The 27,107-nt window shown below is 44.0% G+C and overlaps 1 protein-coding gene across 3 annotated transcripts in view; it reads left to right on the top strand.

Annotated features, from left to right (window-relative positions):
• Positions 1–27,107, top strand: part of LOC139265976 (transcription factor Dp-2-like) — a 281,312-nt gene that overhangs the window by 28,669 nt on the left and 225,536 nt on the right. For 2 of the 3 annotated variants that reach the window (XM_070883641.1, XM_070883639.1), the window contains exons 2-3: positions 15,679–15,800; positions 23,211–23,277. In XM_070883641.1, the coding sequence (XP_070739742.1) occupies positions 15,789–15,800; positions 23,211–23,277 (79 nt within the window). In that variant the 5' untranslated portion in view covers positions 15,679–15,788. Of the gene's footprint in view, positions 1–15,678; positions 15,801–23,210; positions 23,278–27,107 lie in introns of those variants that run through there. The other variant, XM_070883643.1, reaches the window with a different exon arrangement.

Below are 27,107 nucleotides of genomic sequence, written 5' to 3'. Positions count from 1 at the left end.
TCCGAACACAGGCTGTCCACTCAGGTTGGAGGAAATGGAGAATGGTGCAGTAAGGGTCCATGTTCTGAAATTGTGGCGGCGGCACATTGTCGGGACAGAATAATAATCTTTTTAACAGAAAAATCGTTCACAAAAATTAGTTAACTAGATTGCTTTAATATAACAAGTTAGTTACTGAGGGCAGGATATTTATAATGTGTATTCCAAGTAGGTGAGTGAGAATGTTAGAAACAGCTTTGTATTGTTCTGCTTGGATCGGGACTTGAGCAAATTACCTGGCTGACGGAATAGTGTACAGGCAGAAAGTAAAATACAGGTAAAAGTTGGGAAAGGATAGAAAATAAGAAATGGCTAACTCTGTAGAGAAGGCAGTTTCTCAAAACAAGGGAAAACTCGAATGCAAGTCAACCGTTTTCTTTTATTCATTCATTCACAGGATGTGAGCCTTACTAGCAAGGCCAGCACTTATTGTCCATCCCTAATTGCCCTCAAGAAGGTGGTGGTGAGCCACCTTTTTGAACCGCTGCAGTCCGTATGGTGAAGGTGCTCCCACAGTGTTAAAAGAAAGACATACATTTATATCGTGCCATTCATGACCACTGGACGTCTCCAAATGTTTTACAGCCAATGAAGTATTATTTGGAGTGCAGTCACTGTTGTAATGTAGAGAAATGCAGCAGCCAATTTCCGCACAGCTATTTTTGTTATATTTTAGGATAAATAATGGCCATGACACTGGGGATAACTCCCCTGCTCTTCTTCAAAATAGTGCCATGGGATCTTTTAAGGCACTTGAGAGAGCAGACAGGGCCTTGGTTTAATGTCTCATCCAAAAGACTTTGGGGAGTCAGGTGGTGAGACACGCGCTGCAGCATACCCAGTCTCTGACCTCTTGTAGCCACAGTATTTATGTGCATTTAACCTGAACAGTTCCTCTGAATGCAGTGACTATTTAGTTTAGGAGGGGAGAAAGTTGTATGCTTGATATTTTGCTCTGGGAAATACTTGATTGGGATTTGGAGGGGAGGAGGGGAGAGAGTGGTGGGGAGACAGAAAGTAAATCTTGTATGTTATACTAAATTTAGACATTATGACCTATATAAAGATATTGTGCATTAAAATCCAAAATTATTTTACTTTGCTGTTTTGAGCTCTCTATGCTCAAGAAATAAAATGTCTAAACTCACAGTTAAAGTATATTAATAGTGAAAATGCATCACTGATGATTCATTTCCTCTTCCTCTAAGCCCTCATTTTCCTTGCACATGCACCAGATGACACTTTGTTTAAAAATTAGTGCAGGGACTGCAGCTTTACTTTAACAGAGAAGTGGCAAACAGCCAGTTGTGTAAATGTGTGGGGAAGTCCTGAACTGGAAGTGCATTCTGTAATCACTAGCAACTGTTGCAGTGGAATGCGAGTTGGGCAGTAAGGACACAGTCCAAATTTTTGTCTCCTCGCTTTGAGAAAGCAACAAGAAAAAAGCAATCCTTGGGGTGTGACTCAAGCTGTACTGAGCCCATTGGAAGCTGATATATGTGTGTGCTTTGTCCAATGTTGAGATTCAGACCCCAGCTCACCCAGTAATGATAACAGGTGGCATGCCTGCTGGGAAGGTAATGGCGATGAGGAGTTCCATCGCTGTGTGCATTTTATTCTGTGATGAGACCTGTCTTGCTTTATTTCAAATGATCACATTTCTTTTGAAATATCAAAGTGTGCTGATGCAGACATTTTGACCCGGCTGCACTTCCTCGACTGGCACTTTTGTAAGAAACGGTGCTTGTAACCACCCCCACATCCCGACTCGCTTCGGCACGTTCTCAGTCTACAGCAGCCTGTTGCAGGACAGAGTGTCAGTGGCAAATATCCCTCATTGGGCACCGATTATTGCCTGAGCATACAAGTGCAAGGAATGAACCTTGTAGCTGTTTACCGCTGTATATTGGTGATTGAACAGCTGTTTAAAAAGACTGTGGCAGAGAGGGGGAAAAAATTACAGAATACCTCTAAAATGTAAATTAAAATCTTGCTCTTGTTTCATTTCGCCCATTTAAAAGAGGAATCCCTTTCGGTACACTGCACCATAGAATAATTCCCCCAGCTTAGATTGGCGGGCAGTCTGCTCCAGACTTCTGGTGCTCCTGAACTGCTCATTGGAATATATCCAAGAACCACCCTCGAATCTATTTATACTCTTATTTTCTTTAGCCCAGCAGCATTTTGGTGCCTCCTCAGGTGCAAATCTGTCTGTCACCTGTTCTTTGTGTCTGTGCCTGGTACCCTGTACACTAAATGTGACGTGCTGCACCGTTTGCCATGCAGGGGCAGTATGTGCGGTGGAGCAACGTTACTACTTGGTATCAACCCTGGTACTGAAAACCAACGGGATAAACAGAATTACATTTATCTTCCCAACTCCTATCTTTTCTTGGAGAAGATAAAATTGAAGTGTCAGTTTAATTACTGGCTGCACCTCGGTTTCTGCTGAAGCTGTGTTAAAGGAAAGCTTGTCATTCGAGTTTAAATAGTGTCATGTGCTTGTATTTACTAACTGACTAAGTTTTGTTGGGGACGGGAGGAGGTCATTAGAGAAAGATACAGCACTACTCTTTGGTCGCTTCCCCATTACGCCCCAGTGTTGGGATGCAGTCACCCCCTGTGGATTTTCAGCCCAGTAATTTTGATTGGCTTTTTGTTGGACTGCATTCTGTACAGCACATGTCACATTAAAAACCACTGATGCAAACTAATAATGCAACCTTGTATTAGAATAATTGATTTGTAAATCAACATTCATTATTGAGCCCACTTTCTGCAGAAGGCCCGGCCTCATATTCCAGCTTCATTTACCATCTGCTCTGTTTTTTTCTGATTCAGGAGAGATAATGGCAGATGGTGAGGTCAGGAAGTTCACGTTCCTTGGTTACACAGTGTGTGCTGTTCATAAAAATGTGTGTGCTTGCCTATTGCTCCTGGCCTTTCCATGAGGTTATGAGAACAGCAGTGATTTTGGCACTGTCTGCTCCAGATAGAATATTCCGGGTCAGTGGCAATAGCTCATTTTATTTGCTAATAACCCATCATAATGAGAACCGTAGCGTAATGAATGAATGTCATCTGCGCGCACAATATCGAACAACGCTTGGTGCAAAGTGGTCTAAAATGTAAGCTTTGTTTTCCGTTTGAGCTTCCACATACTGTATCGAGTGGCACAGCACCATTTGTTGTAATGTTTTAAAGAAAGTTACACACTGTTTTAGCACCCTGTCTCCGGCTGTATCATTTTATTTATACTCTGAGGCTGAAGCAGAATAATGTAAATGTTTAAGCCAAATCTGTCTAGCACTGTAACATTTTTCATTGCCCAGCCTATTGTTTGAGATGTGGATTAATATTCCAGAAAGGAGGTAGGGACGCGAAGAGTAGTACTCCCTTATCCGGAACCACCCCTCGTTCAGAACCATTCCCAGCCGTCGGGTGGTGCAGAACGCGGCCGGTGAAAAATATCAATGGAAAATAAATTTACTCAACTTCGGAGCTGACACCTTCGGGGGCCCAACGGCCCGCTGACACCACGCTGATGGAAATTCCAAAAAAATTGTTCAGAAAGTACTTACCTTTTTAATATTTTGGATCAGCTAACCATTCCATAGATTCTGAGAATATCCTAACTCTAGGGGTCCAGGTTTCCACATGATTTGCGCCTGATTTTTAGGAGCAACTGGTGGAGAACGGACTATCTTAGAAATCGCAATTCTCCACATTTTTTTTTCTGCAGTTCTAGTCAGTTAGAACAGTTTCACTTTTGAACAGAATTTTTTCTTCAAAAGGGGGCGTGTCCGGCCACTGACGCCTGATTTCAAAGTTTCCACAGTGAAAACGTACTCCAAACTAACTTAGAATGGAGCAAGTGAAAAAACCTTGTCTACACATTAAAAAATCAGGCGCAGGTTACAAATTAGGCGTCCAGAACGAGGTGGGGGGGGGGGGAGGGGGAAGGGAAGTCATTAAATTCTATAATAAATCCTTATTTATACTTTTACAAATATTATACAAATAAATCCAACCTGAATAAAAATTTATAAGCAAAGAAAAGATGAAATAAACCATCTTCCTACCTGTGTGAAAGTGCTTCAGCCAGGGAGAATGCTGCAGGAAGCCTCACGAGTTGAGGCAGCCGTTCCCGCGGAGGAGGGGGGGGGGGGGGGGAGAGGAGGCAGCCGTTCGTTCCCGCGGGGGGGGGGGGGGGGGAGGAGGAGGCAGCCGTTCGTTCCCGCGGGGGGGGGGGGGGAGGAGGCAGCCGTTCGTTCCCGCGGGGGGGGGGGGGGAGGAGGCAGCCGTTCGTTCCCGCGGAGGAGGGGGGGGGGGGGGGGAGAGGAGGCAGCCGTTCGTTCCCGCGGGGGGGGGGGGGGGGAGGAGGAGGCAGCCGTTCGTTCCCGCGGGGGGGGGGGGGGAGGAGGCAGCCGTTCGTTCCCGCGGGGGAGGGGGGGGGGGAGGGAGGAGAGGAGGAGGCAGCCATTCGTTCCCGCGGGGGGGGGGAAGAAGCCGTTCCCGCGGGGGGCGGGGGGAGGGAAACGGCTGCCTCAACTTTCTGAGGCTTCCTGCAGCCTTCTCACTGCTGCAAGAAGCCTCAGTGCTGATGTGCTGATGGCAATGTGCTTTTATTAAAAAATGTTCAAAAATTAAACAGCTACAAAGAACTACAAAAATGGCCGAGTGCCAATGTTTCCTTCACACTGTGCGTGCGCAAACGCTCCAACGCGCACGCGCAGGGTTGCCGGCAGGAAAAAAACTAATTTAAATGGTACCAGCCCCCTCCCACTTACAAAATCGGCGCGAGTGGTAGGCTCCACTTCCTGGGCGCCGCGCCAAGCAGACATGGAGCTGCAGGGCGCTCCAGAATCGCGCGGTTTTTTTCTGGCGCCGTTTTCGGCGCGACAAACAGGCGCCCAGCTCGGAGGGGCACCCGTTTTTTATCGTGTGGAAACTTGGGGCCTAGAACTCTCAAATAGTTTTGTCTCCAATGTGAGCAGAGACTGACTGACTGTCTGTCTGACAGTCGTTCCAGCCAATCGGCGCACACTCACGCAAACGCTCACACGCACGCACACGCACGCACGCACACGCTCACACACGCTAATACTCACACACTCACGCACACGCTCATACGCACACACACGCGCACGCAACCACCCACACACACACACACACACACACACACGCTCGCACACGCTCATACGCACATGCATACGCACATGCACACACACAGACGCTCACATGCACGCGCACGCGCACACACAACATGTGACCTCCCTTTATCTGGAAATATCCCTCATTCGGCACAGGCCAGGTCCCCAGGGTTCTGGATAAGGGAGGTTCAACCTGTAGTTGGTTTTCTTCTTTCTATCCTTCCCACAGAGTGGTGCTTTAATGGTTGGGAATGAGGGAAGAGGAAGACTCTTGAATCAAACCTTTCCCCTCGTTCCGCAGGATTGTGGTCACTGGTACTTTGCAGCTTTCCATTCGCCTCAACCACTCCCTGTGGTAGCAAGTTCCACATTCTCACCACTCTCTGGGTCATTTTACCAACCAACCATTTTATGAAAAAATACTCCAGAAAGTTAGAACTTGCATTACAGTTGATAGAAAATAGCCCCACGTCGGTGTCAGATCTGGTGATTAGATTCCCATTTTAACCAGTAACATCTTTATCCAGTAATAAAAAAATGTTCCAATGTCAAAATTATCTGACTTTTCCCTCTGTTTGTTATTATTTAACACAAAAAAGAAAATATTAAAATTTACCTCATTGACTCCATGTCAATATGTCATTTCACCAGAAATTATAGATACTATAGATAACTGGGATGAATTATGATTTCAACAGAGTGGGAATGGGGGGAGGAGGAAGAGCTTGTAGGACAGTGTACGCGTTGCTTACCAGGAATAAGAGGGGGAAATTCCGAGGAGCACTGATCATAGAAGTATTGATGCAATTGACAAAGACAAGAAAGGTTGCGACAGCGAGAGACCCGAGGTGAGAGAGGGAATACCTATTAGACGAGGAAAGCGAGAGGATACTAGAAGAGCCACCGGGATATATTGATGTCAGTGAGAAATTGCCATGCTGTATTCTCACCATTCTCTGTGCCCCCCACTCCTTCTCCCATTTCCTTGTGCGTGGACCTGGTGGCCCAAAAAGCACCTGCATTCTAGGCAAAAATAATTCTCTTCAGGCAGCTTGATGGCTGCTCAAAGCTTCTGTTTTATGCCTAGTGCAACTCACTGAGGCCCGGGAATACAACTGGAGTTGTGGCATCTCAAAGCCAGATGGAAGTTCTTTCCTGCTGTAAAGCACAAGATAATTACTGAGGAAGACAGTTCGTCCCTTCTTACTTCACCTATGCAGAAAAGTCCCACATCTACCCCCACAAACCCTCCTCCATTGGGAAATCTAGCCCAGCAACTGTTCGACTTGGAAGAGACATGAAGAAACAGTGAAGAACTGAAAGAAACCGGATAATCATTCTCCTATCAAAAGGTGTGAGGGAGAATAAAGATGAAATGATTCAGGTATTAAGAGGAATTGAGGTTGTTAACATCTGCAGGATGTTGAGAAACATGGCGTTGAATTGACGGCAAAAAGAATGAAGAAGGTTAGATGGTGAGTGAGGAGATCATTGATATGAATAAGGAATAGAGTGGGAGAAGTGACAACACCTTTAAAAAAAATTCATTAACAGGATGTGGGGTCGCTGGCAAGGCCGGCATTTATTGCCCATCCCTAATTGCCCTCGAAGGTGGTGAGCGTCCTTCTTCAACCGCTGCAGTCCTTGTGGTGAAGGTGTTCCCACTGTGACTTTGACGTCGCGGTTTGGTACAGCTGAGTGTCTCGCTGGGCCATTTCAGAGTCAAGCACATTGCTGTAGGTCTGGAGTCACAAATGAGCCAGACCAGGTAAGGACAGAAGATTTCCTTCCCTAAAGGACATCAGTGAAGCAGTTGGGTTTTTACGACAATCCAGTAGTTTTCACAGTCACCATTACTGATGCTAGCTTTCATATTCCAGATGTATTTAATTAACTGTATTTAAATTCTCCAGCTGCCGTGGTGGGATTTGAACTCGTGCCTCCAGATTAGTAGTCCAGATCTGGATTACTGGTCCAGTAACATTATCACTATGCTACCATTCCCTTAACCTAGGGGCAACTGAACAAGAGTACAAGGATGAGCCATCAATTACAACACAGGTAATGATCTAAACAGAGAGTAACTATCTGTCATGATAGCTTTGAAGGGCAGTTACATGATGGTAACCTGTGTATGGTGCTCAACCCTGTCAAATGTCAGTAAAAAGTGCCAGACCATATTTTACAAACATTTGAGGCCATAGAAATGCTTTAGATAAAAGAGTGAGGAAAAAAGTACTAAGACATGTTAATCCTAACGGCATAATCCAGAAGTGTAACAAATACAAAGGTGATTCGGTGATCCTGGGCTCCCAGGGGGAGTGTGCTTTGGAATTAGGGATACAACACAAGTGCCAATTCTCCAAATCCGGCTTCCTTTATGCACGGGATCGCTATTCACTCTGTAGCTAGAAAATTAATCAAATAGCAATTGTTTTGAATCAAAACTGGTCCAAAATATTGAGTGAAAAACTGCAATCACTATTTTTAAGGATGTATATTTATGTTGGATAATTTACCAGATTACTTCAGCAAGAGTTAGCTAAGCTACAATTGGGGGCCGATGAAGGGTACAGGAAAATAATGAGATGAAAAGCTAGTCCTGCATAGATGTATATGTAGCAGTTCTGCTGTTTCTCTCGTCCTACTTTCATCCTCCACCTCCTGTTTTTTCCTTTCTTTCTGAGTTGCGCTAGGTTTTAACAGATTTTTTAACCTGTTTTTCCACCTATTATTTAATGCCAGTTCTTGAGCAACCTTTTCAGGTTTGGGCGGGATTTACATGCGTCCGTAGATAACCAACAGATTTCCTTTTGATGTTTCAATTATCCAGCTTTAACCTTTTGTATATTTTTTAATTCTTACTCCTTTCCGACATTCCATCTCTAGCCTGTTGAAATCAAACCTCTCCGCATAGGCCGTGAATAATAGTGTATAAATGTTTCGTGCATTAGTCTAGGCTTCCTTTGTCTTCTGGCTAATACCTTCACTAAAGAAGCAGCCAGAGAATTTCATACAAATGTTTATTAAGCATTAATGTGCTATTATCCCACCATGTAATTTTATGACCTTGCTCTCCTACTGTAACACATTCTTTCCCTCGCTCAACTTGATGGTTTTGTGTCTTTTCTAACCTCCTTGCTCGAGATCTTTTCAGCTACTATATCATAGATCACTCTCATAGGTGCATTGCAACTTCCTGTTTGTTCAAGAGTATCTTCACTTACTCAATTTTGGCCATGACTTGCTCCAATTTTATTTTGGAGTAAATTGTTTTTCTGGCGTAAGTTTAAAAAAAACACCACTTTCCCCAATAAACTTGCTCCAGAGTAAATCAGTTAGGATTTTTTTTAGTTGAGTTTTTTTTTTCAAAAGGGGGCATTCCCATACACTTACATCAGTTTTGGCCATTTATGCTACTTTGGCCAGCTAAAACTTACTCCAAATCGACTTAGGTCAGCGTATGTGGCCAGCTCTCTCAAACCTTGTGGGCAGTGAAGAAAGCGGCGCACATTAGTACATCGGCGGACATTAGGCCAGGGATAGGGGCGGGAAGGCAACCGGAGAGGACCTGAAACTAAGCACCAAACATTGCAAGGAAAAACTCAAACAATTAAAATACTAATAGAAATCAAATAAATCCTACCTTAATCTTTAAAGTCGGCCCGGGAAAGGCAGTGGGCCGACCTGTGCGTGAGACCATTTGGCCCGGGATAGGGGCGGCAAGACGCGCAGGGCTAGGGGTGGCTGCAAATTAACGGGGTGGGGGGGGGGGATTGCGGAAGCAGAGCGACCTAATGCGGCACCAGTGGGGTGTGGGGGGAGGAAAGAGAGAGAGATGCTGCCCGAGTGCCGAGTTTCGGCGCTACTGAGCATGCACACACATCGGACCCAACACCACTGCGCATGCGTGCAGCTGCCGGCACTGTTTTAGGCGCAAGGCTGTAGCTTTGCCCCCCCCACTGCACTATATACACCACGCCAGTACCCGGGACACGCGGCAGAGCGGCCAGGATGGGGACGCATTTTTTCCACGCCGTTTCTAGCGCGCAAAGTTGGCGCTGAAAAAAGGGGCTGGGGAAAATTGAGCCCAATGTGTGGGTAAGCATTTGGTAATATGCCCAGGATAACAAACTGAATAACTGTTTACGTTAATTATTTTAGCTACTGGAATTATCTCGTCTATCTTCAGTAAGCGGTACAGTATCACATTAGACTTGTGTTATTTGGAAGTTTCAGACTTCAATCTTGGCATTTGCTACTGGCCAACTTATTTCACACTTTATGCACCTTACTTATGCTCCAAGATTTAGTCAGCTGTCAAATCGATCTGAGTATGCAGACACATTTGTATAAGCTTATGCAGCATGTGACATTTTTAATCAATGTTTTTACAACTAAATTTTAGGTTCAAACTATGAAACATACTTATTTAACAATGTGGACAAGCAGATAAATTAACAGTAATGTAGTACATAAATATTTACAGTAGAAATCCTATCTATCTCCGAAGGAAAGCAGTAAAAGTCAGTCTAAATACTAAGCTTTTCTTTTGCAAATAACTTTTATATACATACAAAAGCAAAATACTGCAGATGCTGAAAATCTGAAATAAAAACAGAGAATGCTGGAAATACTCAGCGGGTCAGGCAGCATCTGCGGAGAGAGAAACAGAGATAACATTTCAGGTCGATGACCCTTCGTCAGAACGTTCTGATGAAAGGCCATCGACCTAAAACATTAACCGTTTCTCTCTCCACAGATGCTGTCTGACCTGCTGAGTATTTCCAGTATTCTCTGTTTTTACTTTATATACACGGTGTTTCTTTGCTCCTTGTACCATTGCGGTAACCTAAACGATGGCCCAGAAATTCCTCTCGAGGTCTTCCTGTGGGCAATAGCCTCCTCGCTGGAGATTTTTTACGAAGTTACCTGGTGGTCTAGGTGGCGCCCTGGATCCCGTGGGGCGACCTTCTCCTCCCGCCCTGCGAAGCGCGCTCCCGTCCCACGCGGAAGATGAGTCACGTGTGACTGCTCAGCCAATCGGGTAAGTATTTCACAGGTTCCCATTAATAGCACTGAGGCTCGCGTATCTACCAGTTCTCAGTGCTATTAATGGGGACAAAACCAAACACACAAAATAATAAAAAATAAAAAACAGACCACACATATTTAAAATTAATTGAAATTAAAGTTATTATGTCTTATAAAAATAAAATATTTTCCCGATTTTTAAAAAAGTTTTAAAAATTATGGTTAAAAATAAACTTACCGTAGTGGGGAGGGTTTTTAAACAATAAAATATGTATTTATAATTAAATTTTATCGTGTTTTTGAATGTTTTATCAGGGGCAAGATTTTTGAGGACATTTGCTGGGCAAGATATGGGTAAATACTGCAATCTTGCCCAAGAAATGTCCTCGCTCCCGATATGCGTGAGATCTGTCCAGCTCCAGCTTGACAGATCGGAAAAGCCGGTTTCCAGTGCGTGCGCATTGTGCGCTGAAAACTGGCTTTTCCGATGCCTTCCCGGGTCTGTGCACACTTCATACTGACCTGGGATGTTGGAATTTCTACCCCGATATCTTTTGGCAGTTCAAACTGACTCTCTCTGACTCAAATAGCTACAGCTCGTTAAGTATTTCTGAAGACAGTTACCAGGACTTCCTGGATTTGAATAACTGTTGAGCAGATTCACAAATAACTGGCTGTCATACACTTACCTGAACATATCAGTTTGTGTTTGTTCAAATGTAGCTTCACTCCGACCTCAAGTTTCACAGACAACTGATTAAGCTTACAATATATTGTATCGAGTTACACTTAGGATATGATTGTGACTGGCTAGATTTTTCTTAAACTCCTTATTAGTGATTCAATTAAAGGAAATGACATCAGCATCATCATCATCATCATCATAGGCAGTCCCTCGGAATCGAGGAAGACTTGCTTCCACTCTTAACATGAGTCCTTAGGTATCTGTACAGTCCAATACGAGAACCACAGTCTCTGTCACAGGTGGGACAGACAGTGGTTGAAGGAAAGGATGGGTGGGGAGTCTGGTTTGCCGCACGCTCTTTTCGCTGCCTGCGCTTGATTTCTGCATGCTCTCGGCGACAAGACTCGAGGTGCTCAGCGCCCTCCCGGATGCACTTCCTCCACTTAGGACGGTCTATGGCCAGGGACTCCCAGGTGTCAGTGGGGATATCGCACTTTGTCAGGGAGGCTTTGAGGGTGTCCTTGTAACGTTTCCTCTGCCTGCCTTTGGCTCGTTTGCCGTGGACGAGTTCCGAGTAGAGCGCTTGCTTTGGGAGTCTCGTGTCTGGCATGCGAACTATGTGGCCTGTCCAGCGGAGCTGATCAAATGTGGTCAGTGCTTCACTGCGGGGGATGTTAGCTTGGTCGAGGATGCTTATGTTTGTGCATCTGTCCTCCCAGGGGATTTGCAGGATCTTGCGGAAACATCGCTAGTGGTATTTCTCCAGCGACTTGAGGTGTCTATTGTAAATGGTCCACGTCTCTGAGCCATACAGGAGGGTGGGTATTACTACAGCCTTGTAGACCATGAGCTTGGTGGCAGTTTTGAGGGCCTGGTCTTCAAACACTCTCTTCCTCAGGTGGCCGAAGGCTGCATTGGCGCACTGGAGGCGGTGTTGGATCTCGTCGTCAATGTCTGCTCTTGTTGATAGGTGGCTCCCGAGAAATGGGAAATTGTCCATGTGGGCCGTGCCGTGCATTTTGATATCTGGGGGCAGTGCTGTGCGGCAAGGACAATCTTACTAATGTTTAGCGTAAGGCCCATGCTTTCATACGCCTCAGTAAATACGTCGACTATGTCCTGGCATTTAGCCTGTGTGTGTGCAGGAAATGACATAGCTATGATTACACAGGCTAGAACTTCGTCAGTCTGTCGATATTTAATGTCATTTTAAAAAAAAATAAGAAAAATGTTGCCATTTTTTTAACGGGGTAAATGTGGGCAAAAAATACGCACGTCAATAAAAATCTTCATTGCTGGAAGATTCGTATTGGAAACTGCCATCCTGTATAACTTTACCGCGAGACCAATATCGCCAAAAATACAGGGGAGAAAACACAATTTTTTTTCCAAAATAAAAAAATAAATAATCAGAAGACATTAACAATACTCTTAAGTAATCAATTGCTGAAAAATAATTTTTAAGAAACCTTCAACTTACCTTTTTTTTTTACTTACCTTTTCCTACTTACCAACGTTTCCGAAGCTTTTCTCGTGTGTTGATTTTTCACCCGAGTAACCATTCGCCAAACGGCTAAATTTAGGCGGTGCGTATTTTTACATTTGACGATCCGCTTTTTAGTGATATTTCGAAACCGCCATTCTTAACCTTTGCGGAATTTTGTGAGGTTTCTTTTAACGACAAAAAAGCACTTTTAACACAAAAAAAATGCGTTAAAACGTGCGTTAGGCTGGGGAAATTCTAGCTCCATGGAATTTACAGCACAGAAACAGGCCATTCGGGGCAACTGGTCTGTGCCTGTATTTATGTTCCACGTCAGCCTCCTCCCACCCTACATCTAATCTGCATATCGCTCTATTCCTTTCTCCCTCGTGTACCTGTCTAAAGGCATTCGTCTTATTCGCCTCAACTGCTCCGTGGTAGAAAGTTCCACATTCTCACCACTCTCTGGGTTTCACCTGAATTCTTTATTGTATTTATTAGTGACTATCTTACATTCCTGGCCCCTGGTTTTAGACTCCTGCACAAGTGATCTTCTCTATGTTTACCCTATCAAACTCCTTCATAATTTTAAAGACCTCTATATCGGGTCACCCCTCAGCCTTCTCTTTATATTCCTAGGGAAAAGAGACCCAGCCTGTTCAGCCTTTGCAGTTATAATCTTTCAGTTTTGCTATCATCCTTGCAAATCTTTTTTGCATTTCTCCAGTGCCTTTATATCCTTTCAGTAATATGGAGACCTAGCTAAAGGAAGACTGGTATGGTAGTATCGTGGTTAGGTTGCTGAACTAATAATCCTCAACCAATAAATAACAGTAAGAAAACTTAAGTAAACATTTAAAAAATGATGAAGGAGAATAATAGACAGGCATTGAATTTCAATCTCAACAACAACTTGCATTTATACAGCGCCTTTAACATAGTAAAACATTCCAAGGGGCTTCACAGGAGCGTTATCAAACAACATTTGACACTGAGCTACATAAGGAGATATTAAGACCGATTTTAAAAAGATTGGTCAAAGAGATACGTTTTTTTAAGGAGCATCTTAAAGAAGGAGAGAGAGATCGGAGAGGCTACGGGAGGGAATTCCAGAGTTTGATAGAATTGTGGGATTAAAATTGTCTTGTAACTCTATCCTGTATGTTGTTTTTATGGGTGTGGAACTTCTTTGTGGCAGCATGTAATACATAATTGGGGAAACAGCTGCGACTGGCGTAAAATGTGTACCATTGCAGGGATTTGTTTATTGCTGTGATCCATAAAGAATTGTATGGACTTTGCAGTATGGATTTTGCAGTAAGAAATATAGAGATGGTAGTTGTTCAATAGTGAGGACTGATGTTAAAACTACTATGATTGGATTATCTGAGCACACCTTAAACTTTGTACAGTAGTGCCCAGGTGCACAAAGCCAATTTTGAGATCAAATTCCACTTTAGAGTTAAAGAAATGCTGCCATCTGCTTTCTGCTAATATTGGGATGGTTATTTTGCCAGTAATCTGACCTTTGGTAGCTATTTTTTAACTTTGAATTAAACAGAGCAGTAATGAATTGGCACACTGAGATTATAATGAAACTGGAAGCACTAATTATGGGATGAGCTTGACAAATATAAAGCAACCTGCTGTTTTTTTTAACTTTTTTTGAAATGTAGGCCACATTTGAAGTAGGAATTAATGCCTCTTGTGTTGTTGGGTTAATGCTTAGTCACAAATTTCTTTTGTACATATGACTTCAAAATAGGCCTGGCCTGTTTTGGAGGAATTCTAAAAGTAAGGTTGCTGTTATTTTGTTGCTATTGAAGTGTATATTTTTGCCTGGTGTGTTTATCTACTCCTGCATTGGACATGTTATGGTACTTTTATTTTCTTCTCTCTTTTTACCTTTTTGCTGAAACCCCAGATTTGCAAAGCCACACTTTCTTAAAGTTTTGCCAGTTGCTATGTGGTACAAGTCGGAGCTAAGCAGGTCCCATAGTGCTTCATGAATTGGATGAGGATGAGGACATACAGGTTGAAAGATGCATTAGGAATTATATTCACTGTCAATACTATCCAAAGATCCTTGTTTGGAGACAACACCAATTCTTCCTGGGTATGGTAGGGGAGACCTGTTTCACTGCAGAAGCAATGACTAATTACGTCATCTGCTGTGTTCTGAGTTACTGATCGCCTCAACAGCTGGGATGGCTCTTCCCACTACAGCCTTGAGCTTCTATGCGACAGGATCCTTACAAGCCGCTTTAGGGGCTATCTGACAGGAAACCAGTCTGAAGTACACTCTTCTATAAAGCAAGTGAGTGGTGCTGTGTTTCTGAGAAAATATTTGTAGATATCAGACAAAGAGCAATATCCACCTCCATTTAAAGTTGAATGATGCACTGGTTCAGAAGGAGTACAGGCTTATCTGTTCACATAGAAATAGGGATTAAAACAATTGGAGAGACAGCAACAATTTTCTGCCATTGTTGTCCTTCAAGTTCTTGAGTACCATTGACTGCATTCGTGAGGATGCTGCTACTTCACAGTCAATCCGATGGTGTACATCAACGTAAAGGCTTTCCTTCAACCACTATAGAGGATGCACAACAAAGGGTTTTATATTTGAATATAAAATGTCGATGATGAATGCGCAGCCCTTACAGTCATAGATGATAGGCCAAGAATGAAACATTTGAGAGTGGTAACTGGCTGCTTGGCTGGATGGGAGATTTGGATAATGGCATGAAGTGTAATTTTGATTCCAGTGCATAATCCAGAGTTCAGCTAGACCGAGCTAGAGCCAGAGACACAAGACATTGAGCTAATATTTTAGTCTTCCTTCATCAGTTCAGAGAAATCTTCCTTTCCAGTTGACTGTATCCTCTCTCCAAGATGTTTAGTCTTTACCACACCTCATTGCACCCCACCAAGTATTTCCCACTCACTGAGCCGTCAGCAGTGCCCTTCAAATGCCATTGTAATTTTATAACTTGAGGTTGCTGCTTTAGCATTCAGCACCTATACTAGTGACATGCTTGATATACACTCTTACATAGACTTTATTTCTAGTGATGGTTTAGATTTTTAAATAGTAGTTCCTGGAAAGAGCACTACATGGCAGTGTAGCAGATTAATCAGATTAAATCTCTCCTATTTTAGCAGCTGTGTTTGTAACTGTGTTAAATCACTAGCTGGTTATGCCCTAAACTTGTACTTCACAAAGTTATTCAGTCGGTTCGATTATTGCATTGATTATTAAAACCAAACCTTTTCTCCAACAGAGCATTCCTACGGTGTAAAAAAAGCTACGTGCTAAAAGTGTCACTTTTGTTTGCATCTGAGGGCTTTGAAGAACTTCGAACCTTAGAGCACCTGATTTGGTGCAGGTACAATGGCAAAACATGTAAGTAACAGTGCATCTGTAAAACAGTGGGCTCGTGTTTCGTTATAGATGTGTAAGGATAGATGAAGAATTTAATGGCCCGTAAGTTGTAGTAAGCAGCAAATCAGAGGCATTTGCCACTGGTCCAGAAGTAAGCTTCACACAAAGATCTCGCGATCTCTGGAAGTGGGTAAGCTCCTTCGATTCTAACTTTTTAATGTTAGAGAGAGCAAGATGAAGATTGGGGCTCTCGTATGGTGCAAAAAGCAAACGTGAAACAAACTTTTATTTTAAATTAAATTTTTTCTTAAAGTTTCTTAAAATTAAATTTTTATTAAAATGGATAAATTTGACAGTCCACAAAATTAAAATTAGTTTTTCAGGGCCCTAACCTTTGTTCAGCAGTCAGTAAGCTGTTAAAACCCCAGTTACACCAAATCCAAAAACGTCTAATTTTTAATGGGTTATTTAACAGCGGTTTTTGCTAGTTTTCATGATTTGACAGATTTGCAGCCTGTGGAGGAGCAGTGAATGACAGACCACAGCTTCAGGAGTCTGCATTAGGCTGTACGTGTCCCAAATCATAGAAACATAGAAAATAGGTGCAGGAGTAGGCCATTCGGCCCTTCGAGCCTGCACCGCCATTCAATGAGTTCATGGCTGAACATGCAACTTCAGTACGCCATTCCTGCTTTCTCACCATACCCCTTGATCCCCCTAGTAGTAAGGACTACATCTAACTCCTTTTTGAATATATTTAGTGAATTGGCCTCAACAACTGTCTGTGATAGAGAATTCCACAGGTTCACCACTCTCTGGGTGAAGAAGTTTCTCCTCATCTCGGTCCTAAATGGCTTACCCCTTATCCTTAGACTGTGACTCCTGGTTCTGGACTTCCCCAACATTGGGAACATTCTTCCTGCATCTAACTTGTCTAAACCCGTCAGAATTTTAAACGTTTCTATGAGATTCCCTCTCATTCTTCTGAACTCCAGTGAATACAAGCCCAATTGATTCAGTCTTTCTTGATATGTCAGTCCCGCCATCCCGGGAATCAGTCCGGTGAACCTTCGTTGCACTTCCTCAATAGCAAGAATGTCCTTCCTCAAGTTAGGAGACCAAAACTGTACACAATACTCCAGGTGTGGCCTCACCAAGGCCCTGTACAACTGTAGTAACACCTCCCTGCCCCTGTACTCAAATCCCCTCGCTATGAAGGCCAACATGCCATTTGCTTTCTTAACCGCCTGCTGTACCTGCATGCCAACCTTCAATGACTGATGTACCATGACACCCAGGTCTCGTTGCACCTCCCCTTTACCTAATCTGTCACCATTCAGATAATAGTCTGTGTCTCTCTTTTTACCACCAATGTGGATAACCTCACATTTATCCACATTATACTTCATCTGCCATGCATTTGCCCACTCACCTAACCTATCCAAGTCACTCTGCAGCCTCACAGCATCCTCCTCGCAGCTCACACTGCCACCCAACTTAATGTCATCCGCAAATTTGGAGATACTACATTTAATCCCCTCGTCCAAATCATTAATGTACAATGTAAACAGCTGGGGCCCCAGCACAGAATCTGCGGTACCCCACTAATCACTGCCTTCCATTCTGAAAAGTACCCATTTACTCCTACTCTTTGCTTCCTGTCTGCCAACCAGTTCTCAATCCATGTCAGCACACTACCCCAAATCCCATGTGCTTTAACTTTGCACATTAATCTCTGTGTGGGACCTTGTCGAAAGCCTTCTGTAAGTCCAAATACACCACATCAACTGGTTTCCCCTTGTCCACTCTACTGGAAACATCCTCAAAAAATTCCAGAAGATTTGTCAAGCATGATTTTCCTTTCACAAATCCATGCTGACTTGGACCTATCATGTCACCTCTTTCCAAATGCACTGCTATGGCATCCTTAATAATTGATTCCATCCTTTTACCCACTACCAATGTCAGGCTGACCGGTCTATAATTCCCTGTTTTCTCTCTCCCTCCTTTTTTAAAAAGTGGGGTTACATTGGCTACCCTCCACTCCATAGGAACTGATCCAGAGTCTATGGAATGTTGGAAAATGACTGTCAATGCATCCGCTATTTCCAAGGCCACCTCCTTAAGTACTCTGGGATGCAGTCCATCAGGCCCTGGGCATTTATCGGCCTTCAATCCCATCAATTTCCCCAACACAATTTCCCGACTAATAAGGATTTCCCTCAGTTCCTCCTTCTTACTAGACCCTCTGACCCCTTTTATATCCGGAAGGTTATTTGTGTCCTCCTTAGTGAATACTGAACCAAAGTACTTGTTCAATTGGTCTGCCATTTCTTTGTTCCCAGCTATGACTTCCCCTGATTCTGACTGCAGGGGACCTACGTTTGTCTTTACTAACCTTTTTCTTTTTACATATCTATAGAGGAGGATGCTATGAGGTTGCAGAGTGACTTGGATAGGTTCGGTGATTGGGCAAATGCATGGCAGATGAAGTATAATGTGGATAAATGTGAGGTTATCCACTTTGGTGGTAAAAACAGAGACACAGACTATTATCTGAATGGTGACAGATTAGGAAAAGGGGAGGTGCAACGAGACCTGGGTGTCATGGTACATCAGTCATTGAAGGTTGGCATGCAGGTACAACAGGCGGTTAAGAAAGCAAATGGCATGTTGGCCTTCATAGCGAGGGGATTTGAGTACAGGGGCAGGGAGGTGTTACTACAGTTGTACAGGGCCTTGGTGAGGCCACACCTGGAGTATTGTGTACAGTTTTGGTCTCCTAACTTGAGGAAGGACATTCTTGCTATTGAGGGAGTGCAACGAAGGTTCACCAGACTGATTCCCGGGATGGCGGGACTGACATATCAAGAAAGACTGAATCAATTGGGCTTGTATTCACTGGAGTTCAGAAGAATGAGAGGGGACCTCATAGAAACGTATAAAATTCTGACGGGTTTAGACAGGTTAGATGCAGGAAGAATGTTCCCAATGTTGGGGAAGTCCAGAACCAGGATAAGGATAAGGGGTAAGCCATTTAGGACCGAGATGAGGAGAAACTTCTTCACCCAGAGAGTGGTGAACCTGTGGAATTCTCTACCACAGAAAGTTGTTGAGGCCAATTCACTAAATATATTCAAAAAGGAGTTGGATGAAGTCCTTACTACTCGGGGGATCAAGGGGTATGGCGAGGAAGCAGGAATGGGGTACTGAAGTTGCATGTTCAGCCATGACCTCATTGAATGGCAGAATAGGCTCGAAGGGCTAAATAGCCTACTCCTGTTGCTATCAATTACATTCAAATGACATGATTTCTTTGGCAGCACCTCCCAAACTTACAATCTTCACCGAGAAAGACTAGGGCAGCAGATGCACGGGGACATTTCCAAGTTTCCCTTCAAGTCACACAACATCCTAACTTGGATCTATGTCACTGTTTCTTCTTTGTTTTATTACAGGTTGAACCTCCCTTATTCAGAACCCGCTTATCCAGAACCACCTCTCGTCCAGGACCATTCCCGGCCACCGGGTAGCGCATGCACAGAACTCTGACATGAACAAATTGAAGTTCTTTATCACTGTGTTAGATCTTTTAATTTCCAATGAAATACGAACTCCGATGGTAGTTTTAACTTTTTAATCTTGGCAGAGAGTAACAAGCTGCTGGCTGATTGCCAGTTCCTTTGTCTTACTGAGACACATGGTCAAAATGGCTGTATTTTATACCGGGTTCAATTTACAGAAAAGAACTCGCTTTCTTTGACCTTATTGGCTCAATCAATATTCTTTTAACGTTTTAATTGGCTCGCTACCCAAGGTCCGAAAATGTCAAGTTGATTGATGAGTTAATGCAACATGCCGAACTGCATGTGGCAGCCTTGACTTGGGGGTCTGTGAATTTTCACAGTCTGTCTAAATGAGCCTGTTTGAATACTCTATCACACTGCCTGACCACGCGATCCATCGTCTTCCCCCCCCCCCCCCCCCCCCGCCCCCTCCATAATCTCTCTGCCGCACTCCCAGCCCCAAGCCAGCCAGCCCCGATATCCCCTTGCTCAGTACCTGTACCATCCAATTTAACATGTAATCCCCTCGTCCAGAAAAATCCCTTATCCAGCACAGGCCAGGTCCCGAGGGTTCCGAATAAGGGAGGTACGTTAAAAGCGCAATATAATGCAAGTTGTTGTTGTATGCTGTTTTGTTTGAAGAGTTCACTCTTTCATTCCTGCTGTGAGTCCAATAAATTATCTACCCGTTACATCATTTCCAATAGCGAAAAATCTTTTCTTTTTAATTAACATTTTTCAATCATGATTAAGAAATAAATAATTTCACAACCTTAGGATATCCCAAAGCACTTCACAGGCAATGAAGGGCAATTAAAATGTAGTCGCTGTTGTAATGTATGGGAATGTGGCAGACCATTTGCGCACAGCAAGGTCCCAAAAACAGCAATAAGATGATGACCAAATAATTGGTTTTAGTGATGGTGCTGGAGCGATTAAATATTGGCTAGTACACAGAGAGAACTCCCCTGCTCCTCTTCGAATAATACAACGGGATGTTTTATGTCAAACCTGAGAGAACTGACGGGACATTGATTTAATGTCTCATCTGAAAGATAGTTTCGAGCTCTGACAGTATAACACTCCCAATTAAAATGGAAAAGGTTTGACCCATGGTTTTAGTTACTTGACGTTTTAACCTCAATTTTTAGTTACTTGTACTCATCGAATGTGTCAGTCGGAGTGCTAGTCTTGCCTGGTACCCTTGAGGTGAGGAGAGGATAAATAAGACAAGGTTACTGTGTCTGATCACTTTTTGCATAACTCCTGCTGTAAGGCACGTGTGCCTAGATATTGGAAGAGGATGGGATTAGGTTCAACTATGATCTCCTCATCAGTTGAACAGCCTACTGATGCTTTCTATATAGGCTTGTACGTGAAGAATGGCCTCTTGGCCACCCATGGAAATGGAACGCAGCAGGGGTTGTTGACTTTGAAGAAGAGGGAGAAAATTGGGAAAAATACAAAAAAGTGAAGGATACCGCAATAATTCTTTTGCAATGAGCTACAATGTCTTTATTTTTAATTTGTATATATCCATTCTTTTTAAGCATTCATTATTTTAATATATTTTTGATAATTGTGATTCTTGAGCCTTGACATGAAACAAGGCAGGATGCTTGACCACAATCTCTCTCTATTTTTAAATGGTTTGTGTCTCTCTCAGATTTGCCGGTCACTGATAATTGCAGAAATTTATTACACACAGCTCAGCAGGTTATTTTAATTAATTTCTGAAGATCATCTCATTCACCGTGTTGCACATTTGGGGAATTAGAGCTGTTTCGCTCATTGCACCTGTGCTAGCTGTTCAAATAAAATGTTATTTGAAACAAAAGAATTATGCATTCTGTGTGCATCTTGTTCAATTAGGCTTGTGCCAGTGAAGCAGTTAATATCTTTGCTGTGTCAGTTCAGTGGAACTTGCACTCAAGGTTAACCACAGCTTAGAGTGACACTTGACATTCAGTTAACTATAAAATACTGAGCTGTATTTGTAAGGCTTGTTGGCACCTTTCTTTACAGAAACGCTGCTGAGTCAGACCCTACTGAAAATTAAGACTCTTTACTCGGGCATGTATTCCCCCATCCATCTACTCATTTACAGTATAATGTTATCCCTTGTTCGCCTGGCCCCAGCACCACCTCTTACTGAGAAGAAAGGTAGACCTCTGTCAATATTGTTCTTTAGCTAGATACTTAAGTACTACCTGCTAAATATATATTTAAATTGTAATAAAAATCCACATCCCTTGTTCCCTGCAGAGAAATGATTGACCTCTGCTTCGTGCTGCTCACAGACCATTTAGCTGTGGGGGGAACAGTTGTTCTGAACTTGAATCTTACTCCATGATATGATGGGTTTGAGGAACTATAAACGAAACATCCTTAAGACTCGTGTCTTTTTAACACCAAGCCGAATCCAGCTGCATCCAGACATATCTTCAGTTGCTCACACCTGCATACCAGCATATATTTCCCTTCTTAAATTGTTTTTTTTTAAATAATTTGGTATTATATAGGAGATTTCAGTTTCTGAAGCTGTAACTATATATCTTTCTGCAGCGAGTCTGTCGTGTGGTAGTTTCTGAGGTTTGCAGGTTCAGCCCATTAGTGGATGCATGCACTAGACTGAGTACTTTAGTTGGTTGCTGCAATGGAAAGATGTATGTTTGCAAAGTAAATACAACATATTGGACACTCAAAGTTTGAATATGTTTAACGCACAGCATGATTAGAGTTGTAGAACATGGAGTTTTATCATTGGGTAAAATCTTTTGTTTGCTACTGAGGAAAATAGATATTGTATGATGAGCACAATGGGTATGAATGCCAACCTTGGTCTAATATAGTGTAAACTGATGCTGCAAATCTGGAGAAATGTTTTTTGTTCAGGGATTAGCTGCTATGCTGATTTAGTACGCTGTGTTTTAAACTCTTGTATTGCGGACTGCAATTTTGTTTCTTTTTTTTCCCCAGCCCCCCTTCCCCAAAGAAATCCCGAAGCAGGAGTTTTACTGCACTGCACCATGACCTACAAAAACTGCACATTTTGCGTAGCTCAATTTTTTTAACAATATATTCCAAATTGACCATTTGGGCAGTTCGGCAGTCCAATATAGAATCATAAAATGGTTACAGCGCAGAAGGAGGCCATTCGGCTCGTTGAGCGGTTGGGCATTGTTTTGTGCTGCACCCTCTAAACGTGAGCTCAACCAAAACTCTGCTGCCCATATCCTGTCACACCAAATCCCATCGCCTCAGAGCTCGCTGACTGACGCTGGCTCCCAGTTCAACAAGGCCTCAATTTTAAAATTCTCATCCTTGTTTTCAAATCCCTCCGTGGTCTCGCCCCTCCCTATCTCTGTAACCTCCACCAGCCCCACAACCCCCGAGATCTCTGCGCTCTTCCAGGTCTTGGGCATCATTCATTGCTCCACCATTGGTGGCCGTGCCTTCTGTTGCCTCGGCCCTAATTCTGGAATTCCCTCCCTAAACCCCTCCGCCGCACCCCCCCCCACCTCTCACTCCTCTGTTAAGACGCACTTTAAAACCTACCTCTTTTGGTCCGCTGTCCGAATATTTCCGTGTGTGGTTTGGTGTTAATTTTGTTTGCTAAGTTTCTTTGAAGTGCCTTGGGATGTTTTACTTCATTAAAGGTGCTATATAAATGCAAGTTGTTGTTGTAGGAACCACCGACAACAGATATTAAATCATGTACCTTGGGATGCATTTCATTCGGTGTATAAATTGTTCAATTTTTCAGATTGCTGACAATTACACTGTTAGTAGAAAATCAATAATTCATGAAATAGTCTGGCCATTCCTAACTTTATGCTATTCCACCCCTCACCCCTCCCTATAGGCTGCAATAATTAACACAAATGGAGAACTGAAAGGATACATAGACCAGAACCTTTTTCCAGTGAAGGGTGAGTAGAAATTGAATACATAAAAGCACAATTTATGTGAACTAAAATTGAAATACTCAGTGAATCGCTTCATTTATCGACATGAATCAACTAGAATTCTAATTTGCAGCACACATCTGTCAAACATAAGTAATCAGCTTGAGAGGAGGTGTTTCAGGGAGTTTTACATCTGGAACTGATTCTGGGTCCAGTTCTTGGGGATATCGCCTTCAGTAGAGATGAGTTTCTATTTGGAAACAAATCGAGAACTGGATTCCATTAACTTAGAGTTTTATACTTCCTTTAGAATATTAAAGATTTTGATGATGCCTGAAATCTGGATCAGTTCTTCAATCTGTGCAGGCAAATTTAGTGGCACTGTTCCAAATATATCAGTAAGCATTTCCTTCCATTCTTCGCCTTTTTCTTTTAATCTTTTATAGGACATGCATGCTGTGTACAAGCGAATTGCAGACATTGTATGCATGTGCATGTGCTCACATTTTACTAGTCTACTGCCAGTTTATACGACTGATTACTATCCTCCGTCGCACTGATGTGGCCTTTTTCTCGAGAGGGCAAGAGCAGGGCAGTAGGATTAGTGTTGCATTGTTCTAGCGAAGAGCTGGTACAGATATGATGGGCCTTCTATGGTTCTATAGTATGTGTCCGGCAAGAGCTGGCTGCAGGTCAGGAGACCCAGTATACTAATGCAGTATAATACTAGGTTACAATTGTTCTGTGTGGCTATTCTTCATGGTGTTATAGGCTATTCTTCATGGTGTTATAGCTGTACTCACACTGACAAATGAATGGTTGAATGAGTGGCAAATTATCCCAGCAGGCAGAAATTGAGTTAATAATATAGTTACAGCTGAACACCCCCCCCCCCGCCCACTCCATTCTACCCTAAATTCGTCATATTTCAGCACATTTCAGCTGTGCTAATCTGGCCCTTCTTTCTCATACTTTCTATTGTGTTCCTAACACACATGAGACTGCACACAGGGAGATTAAAGTAACAGTGACCTCAGTCTTTATTAAGACACTCCAGAGTAAGTAACAGGCCTTGGGGGTCCGGCTTATATACAGTGCTCCCAAGGGATGCTAGGATCCCTTGGGACTTCAGGGGATGTGCTCCCTGGTGGTGGAACATGGAAGTGCATGCTTTACAGATACACAACACTTCACCTCCCCCCCCGCCCCCAAAGTCAAAATGAAAACTATTTACAAGGTGAGGCGGTCGGGAGCCTTTCTTTCCCTGGTGGACTGCCTCGGTACAAATGTCTGTTCTGGTGTGTTGGCTGTGTCCTCGCTGGGCTGGCGTGTTGTTGGCCCTGCAGGGCTGCTGGGTGAGCCTGGCCTTGCTGGGCTGTTGGGCGTGATGGGTTCAATTTCCTGGTCCGGCGTGGTGTCGTTGATCCTTTGGGTGTGTGTTGTGGGCTTGAAAAAGGTGGTGTCTGCTGTGGGTTGTTCAGGCTGTGAACCGCAGCCTTGTTTGGTCCAAGTGCTTTCTGCAAATTTGTCCATTGTCTAGTTTGACTACAAACACCCTATTCCCTTCTTCAGCTATCACTGAGCCCGCGATCCACTTGGGACTATGTCCATAGTTTAGCACATACACAGGGTCATTCAGATCAATTTCCTGTGACACAGTGGCGCGACCATCGTTTACATTTTGTTGCTGCCGCCTGCTCTCTACCTGATCATGCAGGTTGGGGTGAACCAACGAGAGTCTGGTTTTAAGTGTCCTTTTCATGAGTAGCTCAGCCGAGGGCACCCCTGTGAGCGAGTGGGGTCTTGTGCGGTAGCTGAGCAGTACTCGGGACAGGCGGGTTTGGATTGAGCCTTCTGTGACTCGTTTAAGGCTCTGTTTGATTGTTTGTACTGCCCGCTCTGCCTGCCCATTGGAGGCTGGTTTAAACGGGGTCGAGGTGATATGTTTGATCCCATTGCGGATCATGAATTCTTTAAATTCGGCACTGGTGAAACATGGCCCGTTGTCACTGACCAGTATGCCAAGCAGGCCGTGGGTGGCAAACATGGCCCTCAGGCTTTCAATGGTGGCGGTGGCGGTGCTTCCCGACATTATTTCACATTCAATCCATTTTGAAAAAGCATCCACCACCACCAGGAACATTATACCGAGAAACGGGCCTGCATAGTCGACATGGATCCTCGACCATGGTCTGGAGGGCTAGGACCACAAACTTAGTGGTGCCTCTCTGGGCGCGTTGCTCATCTGAGCACACACGCTGCATTGCCGTACACAGGATTCTAAGTCAGAGTCGATACCGGGCCACCACACATGGGATCTGGCTATCGCTTTCATCATTACTATACCCGGGTGTGTGCTGTGGAAATCCGAGATGAACGTCTCCCTGCCCTTTTTGGGTAGCACTACGCGGTCACCCCACAACAGGCGGTCTGCCTGAATGGACAGCTCGTCCTTTCGCCGCTGGAACGGCTTGATTAGCTCTTGCATTTCAATGGGGATGCTGGGGATGCTGGCCCAGCTCCCATTCAGTACACAGTTTTTTACTAGGGACAGTAGAGGATCTTGGCTGGTCTAAGTCCTAATCTGGCAGGCCGTGACAGGTGATTTATCATTTTCAAACGCTTTCATGACCATCAACAAGTCTATGGGCTGCACCATCATCAACAAGTTTGCAGGCTGTGCCATTTCCACCCCGTGGTGGGCAATGGTAGCCGACTGAGAGCATCCGCACAGTTCTCGGTGCCTGGCCTGTGGCGGATGGTATAGTTATACACTGATAGCGCGAGTGCCCACCTTTGTATGCGGGCTGAGGCATTAGTGTTTTTCCCCTTGTTTTCAGCGAAAAGGGATATGAGGGGCTTGTGATTGGTTTCCAGCTCAAATTTGAGGACAAGCAGGTACTGATGCATTTTCTTTACCCCAAACACACACACACCTCTTTCTCAATCATGCTGTCAGCCCTCTCGGCCTCAGACAAGCTCCTGGAGGCATAGGCAACAGGTTGCAACTTCCCTGCAACGTTAGCTTGTTGTAATACACACCCGACTCCGTACGACGACGCATCACATGCTAGCACAAGTCATTTACACGGGTTATACAAGACAAGCAGCTTGTTGGAGCATAAAATGTTTCTGGCTTTCTCAAAAGCAATTACTTGGTTTTTTTCCCCATACCCAGTTCTCACCTTTACGCAATAACACATGTAGGGGCTCGAAAAGGGTGCTTAACCCCAGTAGGAAGTTACCCCCCAAAATAATTGAGGAGTCCCAGGAACGACCGCAGCTCCGTGACGTTCTGTGGCCTGGGCGCGTTCTTGATAGCCTCTGTCTTGGCGTCTGTAGGCCGAATGCCGTCTGCCGCGATCTTTCTCCCCAAAAACTCCACTTCTGTTGCCATGAAGACGCATTTCGACCTCTTCAGCCGCAGCCCTACGCAATCCAGTCGCTGGAGGACCTCCTCCAGGTTTTGTAGGTGCTCGACGGTGTCCCGACCCGTGACCAATATGTCATCCTGAAAAACCACCGTGCGTGGTACCGACTTGAGTAGGCTCTCCATGTTTCTTTGGAAGATGGCTGCAGCCGACCGAATTCCAGATGAACAGTCCCTTGTGCATGTTGATGCAGGTGAGGCCCTTCATAGACTCCTCCAGCTCCTGCGTCATGTAGGCCGACGTCAGGTCCGAGCTTGGTGAACGTCTTGCCTCCTGCCAGCGTCGCAAATAGGTCGTTTGCCTTAGGTAGCGGGTATTGGACCTGTAGCAAGAAACGATTAATAGTTACTTTATAATCGCCGCAAATCCTGACCGTGCCATCACTTTTGTGTACTGGAACAATCGGGCTGGCCCACTCGCTGA

The sequence above is a fragment of the Pristiophorus japonicus genome, chromosome 6 (assembly GCF_044704955.1).
Source record: "Pristiophorus japonicus isolate sPriJap1 chromosome 6, sPriJap1.hap1, whole genome shotgun sequence".
NCBI classification, from domain to species: Eukaryota; Metazoa; Chordata; class Chondrichthyes; family Pristiophoridae; genus Pristiophorus; species Pristiophorus japonicus.
The sequence above is the reverse complement of the archived record's forward strand: the minus strand, read 5'-3'. Positions and strand labels throughout refer to the sequence as shown.